This window comes from Pararge aegeria, chromosome 20 (genome assembly GCF_905163445.1).
Source record: "Pararge aegeria chromosome 20, ilParAegt1.1, whole genome shotgun sequence".
NCBI lineage: Eukaryota > Metazoa > Arthropoda > Insecta > Lepidoptera > Nymphalidae > Pararge > Pararge aegeria.
In genome coordinates this window covers 15357422-15369818 of record NC_053199.1, presented here as the reverse complement: position 1 = coordinate 15369818, position 12397 = coordinate 15357422, and the positions used below count along the sequence as shown (strand labels likewise).

The window sequence follows — 12397 nt, the reverse complement described above, 5'->3', positions numbered from 1 at the left end:
TATATCTATAGATAAATACAATATTTTAGCGATTCTTTGTTATTGTCATCATGGCTATTTCTTCTCTCCGCTTTCTTAGTGCATTTCATAAGGAATCACCTGTAAAAATATTAAATCAAAAGAAGAATATTTATTTCTCCATACAAACGAATTCAAAATATTTTAGGTGTTTACTTGACAACCCTATTAAAATTAAATAAAAGACCGACACGCGCATAGTATCTACGCTACGCGATGCGTACCTAATAAAGTGGCAGTAGTCACATGATTTTAATTTTGCATGAAATATTATGCTGTAGGTAGATACCTACAGCATAATATTTCGTTACTATATACATAGAATCAGATGATTCTATGTATAAAAACTATAACAGTGATTTACTCAAAAACTATTAGGTTTTAAGTCACCGCCAATTGGGGCCGTGGTCACGCTGCTTTCTGAGTCCCAATGCTGTAGGGTCGATTCCCACAATAGGAAAAGTATTTGTGTGAACAACATGAATATTTTTCAGTGTCTGTGTGTTTATCTGAATATTGTCAGTATTTATGTATTTTACTTTAACTCTTTATGTGTGTTTATAACAACGCGCCAAAAGTAACGCGCCGGGTGGCCATATTTTGAAACATAACATCCAACGAAATTCAGTGTGCCCAAAAATTTGTAATATATAAATAAATATACTACGAAAATACACACATCGCAATCTAGCCCCAAAGTAAGCGTAGCTTGTGTTATGGGTACTAAGATGACTGATTAATATTTTTATGAATTATATACATAAATACTTAAAATATACATATAAACACCCAGACACTGAAAAACATTCATGCTCATCACACAAACCTTTTCCAGTAGTGGGAATCGAACCCACGGCATTGGGCTCAGAAAGCAGGGTTGCTGCAAACTGCGCCAATCGGCAAATTTCACTAGTACTACTTTAGAAGTAAAAGGTTGTGTATGTCTGCTTATAGTGACTCCACCATTGGGCTGGAAGTCAGAATCTCTACAGAGAAGTAGCACGCAAAAAACTCTGCGGTGGCTCTTTTCCAACATAAGAATTTTACAATATAACATTAATTTTTCTCTTGCGAGCGATGCATTATAAGCCGGTACTGTACGACTGAAATTCTTACACCACTGGTGTAAGAGTGAGTGTGGAGGAAGTGAGAAAGGAGTCAATAAAAACGAATGAATAATATAGCTGTGTTTATATCTATCATCATTCGTCCCAACCCCACAGGCCGTGGCTCTCCCGGATGGTCTCTCTGTTGTCTCTTCGCTCACGAGTCACTGCGCTCGCTTCTCCCTTCGCTATCGCGTGCTTTCGCGCCATCTTCTTCTCCCTAACTTCTAGATTCTTCTTCACTTGCTGCTTTACCACTTCTGGGGCTATCGTACTGGCAGATGTATAAGATCTCATCGACCTAACATCTGATAAGGCCTTCTCTATCATAGCTAGTCGGTACTTCTGGGAGTTTTTGTCAAGTTCTTCTTTTCCATCTTTGTTCTGTATATCTTCTGTGGAAACTAATGTGGGTATTTCTTCTGCGTCAGTTTTGTCATCTATATGTAAATTGGTTATGTTGTCGGTTACGTTTTGTGTTGATAGTTTGGATTCATCGTGTTGTATAGAGTCGGAAACCTAGAAAAAAATGGATATAAAATTAACTTTGGAATTAACTTTGGAATTATTTTTGCCAGTACCAGCAATAATTGGCGCGGCATAACTAGCTGTTATCCTTAAACACACAGCCAGAGAGAGCGACAGATGGGCGATGGACAGAAAAGTTGCTTAAATGGTACCCACGCGTCGACGACAGAGTGTCGCCAGAGAGGACACAAATTAAAATTGTAGAGGACACAAATACATTTTCATAAGTACCAGAACTGGTATAACGAACGAACGATTCCTATGGAATTAAAAACTGATCCAATTCGCGGGCTAGTACAAAATATTTACTGTTAAAGATTCTGTCACTTTAATGAGAGAAAACATTTAAATTTATATAAAATAGCTCTGTAAGACCGTTTGTCTCGCTACGAGGCACAAAAGCTGACCTGTTTTCTGAGAACGGCTAATTGATCCTCGGAGTATTTAGTTTGCTGATCTTCAGTATCATCTTTTTCGCCACTCGCTTCGTCGTCACTCACTTCCAGACATATACCCATTTCCTAGAAGAAATTGATATTGTTACGAAAAAACTTATTTCTAGGTTAAATATCGGAAGGTACTCACAAGAAGATAATAAATAAATTTACTAACGAAAATTCATAGGTAGACTTAAAACTATTATGGTGTCATCATAAATTCTTACGAATTTTACCGTACACCACCGTGCCTTCGACAAAGGGTAACATCTAAGGAAATTAATTAACACCCACCTACTCACTACATCAATAAACATATTCCATATAAATAAAATTCCCTCGCTATAATTAGGTAGGTACATCGGTTAAAGTTTAGAATTGGTAGTAGGTAGGCAGGTACTAGAATGGTTCTTAAATCAAAACCTGAAACATTGTCTTTGTTTAGGAGTTCCGTGTAAAAAAAAGTTCTATAATTTAAAAAAACGGGTATAAAACCAGGCGTACGTCGGAACTGAGTCAGTCTGCTCTGAGCGCGAAGCGAAGCTACTTCCAACTTGTACAAACGAACATTTGTGACCTAGTGACCTGGCCTCGAACCTTAGCTCGCAGCTAGAGCTAATTGTTTATTGTTATTTTGCAAATAAATTATGGACAAGCCATTTTGAATAGTAAGTTTATAGACTAATATAAAACGACAATCATTGTGTCGAGCTTGCGCGTTCTGAAAAACTAGATCCAATATTTTGAAACCGAGAAATACAAAACACCTTTTGAAATATTAGCACAGAGTTATACCCGTTTTCACTCACGACGAACAAGGCAATATCTATATAAGTAAATCAAAATAAGTATCGCCTAACCTAAGGAGATTCCTAGGCATACATCAACCGTTCACCAATAGTTATCACCTAAAAGTTGATGTAACGTCTTTAGTTAGGCATTCGATTAAGGCGATGCGTAAGTTTAGTGAAAACGGGCATTAGTGACTTAACGCAACCAAGAGTTAGTTAATATATAAAACCTTCTTTCCGTGTTCTTCGTTTTTTAAATAATACAACTTACGCCCCGGTATGCCGAACGAATCGGTCACGTTAGCATAACTTTAGTCACCTGCATCAACTCATCCTCGATCCCCTTGGTCCGCTTGTATCCCGAGCACGCCACCTCCTCGTCCATATGGTCGTCCCGCTCGAGGTCAGTGAACCGCGGATACAGGCTGCTCTCGTACCCGAAGCGGCGCTTGAAGAAATCGCGCACACATTTCACATCGCGATCGAAATAGCTGTAATAAGATTAGTAATTTTATTTTTTGCACAAGTTAGCCTTTGACTGCAATCTCCCCTGTAGCCTTACTACTACATTTGCTTGCTCGCAATCGAAGAGTCGTTTTCGATTATAGAAATACTTGAACATCGGACTGAAATGAATCTTATTTGCATTGTATTAAAGCTCAAATTTGGATACAATATCTTAGCTCTGGCTTTTTTTGTATGTTAGGGGGCGTCCATAAATTACGTGAGGTGTTTAAGGGGGGGAGGGGGTCGAGTTAAATCTCATCTAATCTTACGTTGGAGAGAGGGGGGGTCTCGGCAAATATCACGCAATTTTTTTTCTGATTGAAACAAAAAAAAAATATACTATTTTGGTCTAATTTCATTCATACTTCGACGTTTTAGAGTAGATATTCTTTTTTTAATCACAGTAGTTACGATTTAAGTATTCTATTGTTAAATTTTTATTACACTTATAATTAAACTCTCAGCAATATTGATTACTAGTCTTGAATAGTCGTAAATAAAAGCATGAAGCAAATTTGTTTTTTTCTTATTACAATAATAATCCAACGCGTTTACGTAAGAAACTCACATTTTGAAAAATCTCACGTGAGATTGGGGGATGGGGGAGGGGGTTGAATGAAATCTCACGACATCTCACCAGGGGGGAGGGAGGGGCAGAAAATTTAAAAAAACACCTCACGTAATTTATGGACGCCCCCTTATAGTTATAATTGACGGACCGAGCATAATTATGGCCACAGACGTAGCATATGGCAACAGGGCAACACTTCGCAGGGCGTGCAAGGAACACGTCCGTATCGTGTCGCCTGTGTCCACCAAACTGAGGCGTAGGTGTTAAGCCTCATGTACACCAGCAACCACGGCCTTCAGACCGGAACCGCTAAGCAGCATTGCCACAATGCTGCTTAGCGGCAGAAATAATCATGGTAGTAGTACTTCCCCGGGTGAGCACCGGCACAAAAAACTCTAGAACTACTAAGTTTTGACTTAACGCTTTTTAAAAACAAAAGTTCTCCATAATGTTCTCAAAAGGGTCCACCAATCCGCACGACGCCAGCGTGGCCTTAACCCCTTCTCATTGTGGAAACCTGCGCACTGAAGTGGGTAGTGGGTAATGGTTTGATAGGATAAACTGCCCAGCTTATGAAGATTGGTACAGAATTTCTAGTGAACTAGGAAACACTCACAGCTCTGCATTGGGATGCTTGGTGGACACCATCTGCGGGAAGTCGATGATAATGGGGCGTCCGTGCGCGTCGATCATAATGTTGAACTCGTTGAAGTCGCCGTGGATGACGCCGCAGTTGCCCAGCCGCACCACCAGCCCCATCAGCTCGTCGTACAGGCCCTCCACGTCCTCCACGGCCGTCACGTGCGTCCTGATGAAGCATGAATACCATGCGTGCAGTGGCGTGATTACAAGGTATGCGCAGGGTATGCAGATGATATAAAATGAAAAAAATCTCCAGTACGAGTTATAAAAAACCTAAGGATAGGCTTTGTAAGAGTCACAAAAAGCTTACCCTTAAGTATTTATAACTTGTATTATAGATTTTTACATTTTATATCATCTGCATACCCTGTGCATACCATCTATGCTCGCCACTGCATGTGTGTTAGCAAATCTGCCTTTGTCCGTATGTTTGGTTAAGGAAAAAGGTATCTTTGTTCAGACTGGTCAAAATTATGCATAATCTACTACTCGTCCCGACATCAACTCATGTTCTCTTCAGCAATATAAAAAAAATCTGCAACTATATATTAATACAGCTAGTTTACAATTGCCTCGTACATTTCGGTTTTGTTTTGATTCAAGCTGTTTTCAACTTCAATGTTGTACGACAATAATATCATTGTCAAAAAATTCCAAATTCAAAATTCATTTATTTTAAGTAGGCCTAATATAAGCACTTTTGAAACGTGTCTGTTCAAGTCTGTCTGTTTGTAGTGACTCTACCACCGGTTCGGAAGGCAGATTATACCGAGAAGAAGCCGGCAAGAAACACAGCAGTTGCTCTTTTCCAACATCAAAAATTTACATTTTACATTTTAACATTCATTTTTCTATCTTGTGAGAGATGAAAGCGGAGCCGGATGCTTCCAAGCAACCTTGTCATTAAGAAATTCATCAATTGTATAATAACATCGCTGTAATAAATGTGTTTTAACACATTCTTTAAACTTATGCATTGGTAGGTCCAAAGTTACCTTAGGAATCATATTGTAAAAGCTTATACTCAATCCCACAAATGACTTCTGTACCTTTCGCAGACGATATGAAGATGTCACAAATTTATGACCATTTCTTGTAAGTCGACTGTTTATATCCACTTTTTGTTTATAAAGACTAATATGTTGTCTTACAAATACTATATTATTATAAATATAAATATTGTAAACTTGCAACCCCGCACTTGTGTTTTTTTTAAAGGTACGCATGCGGGTTTACCAGTAATTGGATCACACTACAACTTTATGTTTCTCAATTTTGTACTTCCTAAGCTAGTTTCAGTGTATAATCTGTTGGTGAACCTAGTAAATAAATGAATTATCTGTGGTTTATATAAGTTGGAGTAGGAATTCAAAATGACAGGAACCCACAAAAAAGGAAGGTTATGAATATGGCGGGAAAAAAGAGGTACAGCAGAGTACCGAAGTGTCAAGGGAAGATTGAAGAAGCTATGTGCTTTAAGTTCAGATAGATTGATATTGGACTTTATAACGTGTTATGCTGTAATTAGAGATACTAAAACGATTAAACGCTGTAAGATATGAATATGGGCTTTCTTTTATGCGTAATCACAATGTTCTATGTTTCCCTGGTATATGCCTTTGAATACTATTAACTAAAGAAAAAAAACTAAAAACCTTACTTACTAGTAAGGTTTTTTTTCCTCTTAATACTACCGAGGCTGACACCTAAGTTTGAGAAACTCTGTGGAGCTTTGACAGTTTTTGAAGCTGGATTCACAGGGACCAGGTCTACATCCACGGATGAGGCGCAGTACGAAGTTGTCGCGCTCGTGCAGGGTCTTCAAGTAAAATAACTTCTTCTTTGAATTCTGAAGACAGCTTTAGAAGCTGTACTCACAGTGGTCAACCAGTGAACAGGTCTATAACCACGCAATACCTGTTGAAGTCCACGGGGCGAGGCATGGGGTAGCCACGCTCATGCAGCGTTTTTCATAGAGCTCTAGACACAGTTTTAAAAGCTGTAGGTACTCACAGTGGTCCACCAGTGACCAGGTCCATGACCACGCAATGTCTGTTGAAGTCCACGGGGCGCGGCACGGGGAAGTCACGGTCATACAGCGCCTTCATGTAGGCGAACTCCTTGGTAGCGGAGATGCGCGACAAGTATAGCCAGGAGGCGCGGTTACGGTGCGCATGGTAGTCGCGTTTGTCCTTGATGTTGCGGAAGCATGTGCGCCCTAACCTGCACGCGTTATTATCTCAATTGTTTTTTATTCGACACACACATAGTTCGGAGAGAGGATGGACGTTGGGGTCCCAAGGTGCTGGAATGGCAGCCCCGAACTGGTAAGCGCAGCGTTGGTCGACCCCCAACGAGGTGGTCAGACGACATTAAGCCCGTCGCAGGTAGCCGCTGGATCCAAGCGGCACAGAACCGTGGAATTTGGAACTCCCTACAAAAGATCTATGTCCAAAAGTGGACGTCTATCGGTTGATATGATGATGATGATGATGACTACAAGTCAGCCCTTGACTGTAATTACCGGGTGGTAAGTGATGATGCAGTCTAAGATGGTCGCGGGCTAACCTGTTGGGGAGTATGGTAGTCATATTCCCTAATCAGTTACTAGGCGACATATACGATTCACTTAGCGGCAAGTCTTTATAAGTAGGGTGGTAACCAGACACAGCCAAAGCCTCCCACGAGACCAAACCACCGATAATTCAGAAATTACAGAATTCCAAATTGCTCCTGCCGGGAATCGAACCCAGGACCTCCTACTCAATTCACAACTCTCACCGTTACGCCAGGGAGGTCGTCAATAATTATTCCAATACACTTCTTCATCAATAATTTTTCCAATACACTGCTTCTCTTCAGAGTTAGCCTGGTCACCTGGTGATAAGTTACAATGCTAAGATGGTAGCAGCATAACCTGTTAGGGGTACATACGACTAATCAGTACGCGTACCGGAATGCTAAATTGTTTGGCAGCATGTCTTTGTCGGAAAGGTGGTACATGGCCACGGGCAAAGCCTTCCACTTGACAAAGTAAATTTAAGTTTATTAAGTCTAAGTTTCATTTTACCATCACAAGGTGTGGGAACCCTAAGAACTTCTTTGATAGTGTCAATAATTTAAATGTGCCAGTATTACCTGTGTAGTTTAAGACACAAAGGATTTCTGTCTTCATCAGCAACAGTGTATATATTTGACTCTTTACCAACCCCAATTTGATTCCCAAATGACGCAATAACCTTCCTGTTTGTTAGAGCTTTAAGTGCCAAGTAGTCATACCCAGCATTTGTGAGTCGAAAACCATCATCTGTGAACAAAAGCAAACCATGATTTGAATCCCTGCTGACATTATTAATTCCATTGAGTTTACATGGTCCCTCATTTAGGAACAAACTAACAATATTCTTTTAATTTGATAGCCCAAATTCTGGTAGAAAATTGTACCCACGGGCGATTCGACGCAGCGGGTAAATTGTATAAAATAGCGAAATTACATTGTTTGGGAAACTTATTACAAGTTGCGCAGGGAGGGCGTTCCGGTAGTATATACTAGCTATTATAAAATACTTACATTGTTTTCCTCTTTCGTATGTAAGCAGTCTATGTTTGCACAGATCCTTCATGAGTTTATGCACTCCACCGTGGCGTAGATTAGCAATAGAGGCTACCAATGATCCTGGGACAAGCTCATGGTTCTTCATTCCCATTTCAACCTGAAAATACATTAATATTAATATTGTGCGAAAACCGAGGTTATACATTAGATTTGTATAACCTCGGTTTCCTTAGAATGAACGCTTACCGCAGTTAATACGCGAAAATCTTCAGATGTTAGATACCGTAGCATTGCTACGTCTAGTTTGCCCATTATTATTTTATATTTTTTAAGCAAAATCCAACATCAATATAAACACTGGCGTGGTGCGTGACTTTGACATTTGACAGTGACAATCTCACAGATTAATATCATAATATGAACTACGACTTAATTTTTTATTATTCTCTTTTTTTTTTTTTTTGTTCTGGCTTTACAGAGATTAGCCAATGTCAGGTGTCTATATGTTTAATAAAAGTTAGGGAAACTTAAAATATAAAACATCAGGATTAATCTACTTAACTATTTGGATAGGAAAAGGATAGGGATTGATTCTACTTTATAAATATATTATACGATTTGTTCTATAGTTTGATATCATTTTTTTCTAGAAACAAAGATACAATTTTATAAACTTTATACGAATGGATATTTAATAAACAAATTATAGAGGTGGGAAATGGAATGTTTAATGATTCGAGATGAGCAAGAAAGGCAGAACGATCATACATAGGGCATGTAAAGAAAACATGGTTTAAGTCCCCATACTCCCCACAGGAACAAAAAGGATCAGGAACGATTTTCACTCTGTGCAAGTGCGCCGGGGTACAAACATGACCCAGGCGCATTCTACACAGAACAGAGGTGACTGTTTTAGAAAAAACGCATTGGCTAAACCAAGGTTTTCTCGGAATGGATACTTGAATTTTCTTGTAATGTTTACCAACTGAACTATCATTATTCCATACCCTATCCCACTCTTCATACAGATAAACCTTGGCTTGGTTTGCCAAGTCGGAACAATGATTCGTATATGGTACAATGTCTCCTATGCGAATAGCCTCATTTGCCAATTGATCCGCTCTTTCATTTCCAGGAATGCCGACATGACTTGGAACCCAAGCCAGCACTATGTTACAATTTTTCTGTGAAGATGTATATAGTAAATCTCTAATTCGAAAAACATTTGGAGACTGCTTATGAGACTTGAACGGAAATCCCATAATAGCCTCCAAAGCACTTCGGGAGTCTGTAAATACAATTGTTTTTGGTATTTTCAGAATTAAAATATATTCAATAGCTTTGAGTAAACCGTAACATTCACCCGTGTAAACTGATGTTTCTGGTGGAAATTTAATCTGCTGAATAACTTGGTATTGTGAATGGTAGACCCCAACGCCCACGCAACTCTTACTCCCATGTTTAGATGCATCGGTATATAAACAGTGCCAATCAGACCATTCATTATTAACAATATTAATAAAATCCTGTTTTATATTAGGGCTATTTTTCAATAGTCCTATATCTTAATTTTGGGAACCGCAATAAGATTTTTGTAATTGTATTGGTATAAAGGCAGAGTAACACTGCGATGAGTGGGAGCTCCCAAGCTTTCATATTTTTTATAGCTTTTTACAAGACACGGTGAATCTTTATGAGTCCAGTAATTACAGGTATCAATCTGATCCGCAAGTTGCTTTACTTTTGGAAATAATGGATGGGAGATAAGCTGTAACGTACGAAAGAAAAATTTATCACAGAGTAACTGTCTCCTAAGATATAAGGGCGGATCACAGCATTCTACCTGCAAACAGTTTATTGGAGTTGATTTCATGGCACCTGTAACTAGTCTCAAAGCCTTGGACTGAACGAAATCAAGCTTTTTAATTGCACCTGTGTTACCAGGGTGTAACAAGAATGTCCCATAGTCTAAAATGCTCCTGATCAAAGCATTGTATAACAGTTTCATTGTAAAAGGATGTGCACCCCACCATACTCCAGAAAGACACCTTAAGATATTTAAGTTTCGCTCACACCTTAATAAAACATATTCACAGTGAGGAACCCCAGTCAGCTTGGAATCTAATATAACACCCAAAAATTTTGATTTATCTGTAACTGTTAGCGGTACATTATTGTAACTAATGTGAATACATGGGAGGATTCGTTTCCGAGAGAACAATACAACAGAGCTTTTAGATGGTGATAGTTCTAGACCATTATTGTCTAACCAAGACTTTAAATCGTTCAAAGCTAAGTTTAATAATTCACTGATATTATCTAATGATCGACCAGAAACATATAAAAGCAAATCATCCGCATATTGAAGAACATTTGCATATCTCAATACAGAAATTTCCAAATCGTAAGTATAAATGTTATACAAAATAGGGCTCAAAACCGAACCTTGTGGTAGGCCCTTCCATACAGTTCTACTAATGAATTCACTTTGGGAATGGCCTATTGAATACTTTATATATCTTTCGTATAACATATTTACAATAAAATTTATTAATAAGCTAGGAATATTCAGGGCTAACAGTTTACTCTTTAAAATTGAAATGTTAACATTATCATAGGCAGCATTTATATCTAGGAAGGCAGCAACCACTGATTCATTTTTGGAGAAACTGAGTCTGATGTCTGTGGTAAAGATGCTCAAGCTGTCAAGGGTACATTTACCTTTCCTGAAACCAAACTGTGTTTTTGATAGTAATTTTTTATGTTCCAAAAACCATTCCAACCTGATTTTAATAAGGTGTTCAGCAGTTTTAGCTAACACAGATGATAGAGCTACTGGTCTATACGATTTTGGATCTGAACTCGATTTGTTCGGCTTCTGTAATAAGATCAATGTTTGTGATCTCCAGGATTCAGGAACGATACCCGCAATTATAATATTGTTGATTAAAGAAAGATAATAACTAAGACTATTGTCGTCAAGATTTGACAAGAAAGAATAAGGAATACCGTCTTCACCTGGCGCAGAATCTGTCGTTGATGAAAGTACGCCTTTCAGTTCTATAAGTGTAAATGGTGAATTCAAATCTGAATTGTTATAATAATTGTTATTGGATACTATTAGAGGCATTATGGCCATGGGACATTCAGGTACATATGGAGGACCTAAACGATCCATGATTTGCTCTGCTATTGCTGGAGATAATTTATTCTGTTGTGTGTCTTTAAATGCAGATCTGAACTTTCTAATATTTTGCCAAACTATTGATGATGAAACATTAGGATTTAAGGATTTACAAAACCTACGCCAACCTTCATACTTCTTTACCCTAAGTAGTTCCTTAGTAGAATTGGCAATTTGTAAGTAATGGTCAAAATTGTCATCAGTCATGTTTTTACAATATTGCTTCTCTGCTCCCTTTCTTTGTTTTACTGCATTAGTGCACTCTGCATCCCACCATGGTGGTGATGGAATAAATCCTGAACCATACTTTTTTAATGGAAAAATTTCATTTGCAGCTGCAATCAATGCAGTAGCTAATGTTTGTGAGCATTCTAATATGTTAGAGCTACTTATTGGTGGTAAACTATTAACTTTCTGTTCAACAGCTACTCTATACAAGTTCCACTTAGCATGAACAAGTTTATGTTTTATTCTTGGTTGTTTCACATGTTTTGGAGGTTTTTCGAAAGGAAAAGTTATAATAAGCGGGTAGTGATCACTACCATAAGTAGACTCTGCAGTTGACCAAAGGAGAGATGAAGCAAGATCAGGGGTGCAAATGGACAAATCAGGAGCACTAGGTGTCCGTGCAAGCCTTGTTGGAGACCCCATATTCAAAATACACAAGTTATGTGAGCTAATTAACTCTAACAATTGTTCTCCATAATAGGTTGATGTAGCACAACCCCATAACATGTGATGAGAATTAAAATCCCCTAAACATAAATAAGGTTTCAGCAAAAAATTAAAAAGTTGATTAATTTCATTAAATATATCATTACTAGGACGAGAAAAATATATAGACACATAACATACACTATTTACAATAACTGCAATAACTGATAAGTTATTGCTATGTACAGGGAGAGTGATATTTGTAAATGCCAGATTATTTTTGATGAGTATGGCCACTCCACCATACCCTGATGGGTATGGTCTATCTTCTCTGACACAAACATAACCTGGCATTTTAAATAATGACTCCTTTCTCAACCATGTCTCTTGAAGACATATGAGA

At 38.3% G+C, this 12397-nt stretch overlaps 1 protein-coding gene across 1 annotated transcript; it reads right to left on the bottom strand.

Moving 5' to 3' along the window:
• Positions 1-1194: 1194 nt before the first annotated feature.
• Positions 1195-8477, bottom strand: LOC120632765 (serine/threonine-protein kinase RIO2). Its single transcript, XM_039902760.1, has 8 exons — positions 8403-8477; positions 8172-8313; positions 7739-7907; positions 6614-6823; positions 4575-4766; positions 3200-3371; positions 2060-2173; positions 1195-1643 (listed from the first exon to the last, which is right to left on the bottom strand). Exons 1-8 carry the CDS (start codon positions 8466-8468, stop codon positions 1221-1223), a joined length of 1488 nt encoding a protein of 495 aa, XP_039758694.1. The 5' UTR covers positions 8469-8477; the 3' UTR covers positions 1195-1220.
• Positions 8478-12397: the final 3920 nt, after the last annotated feature.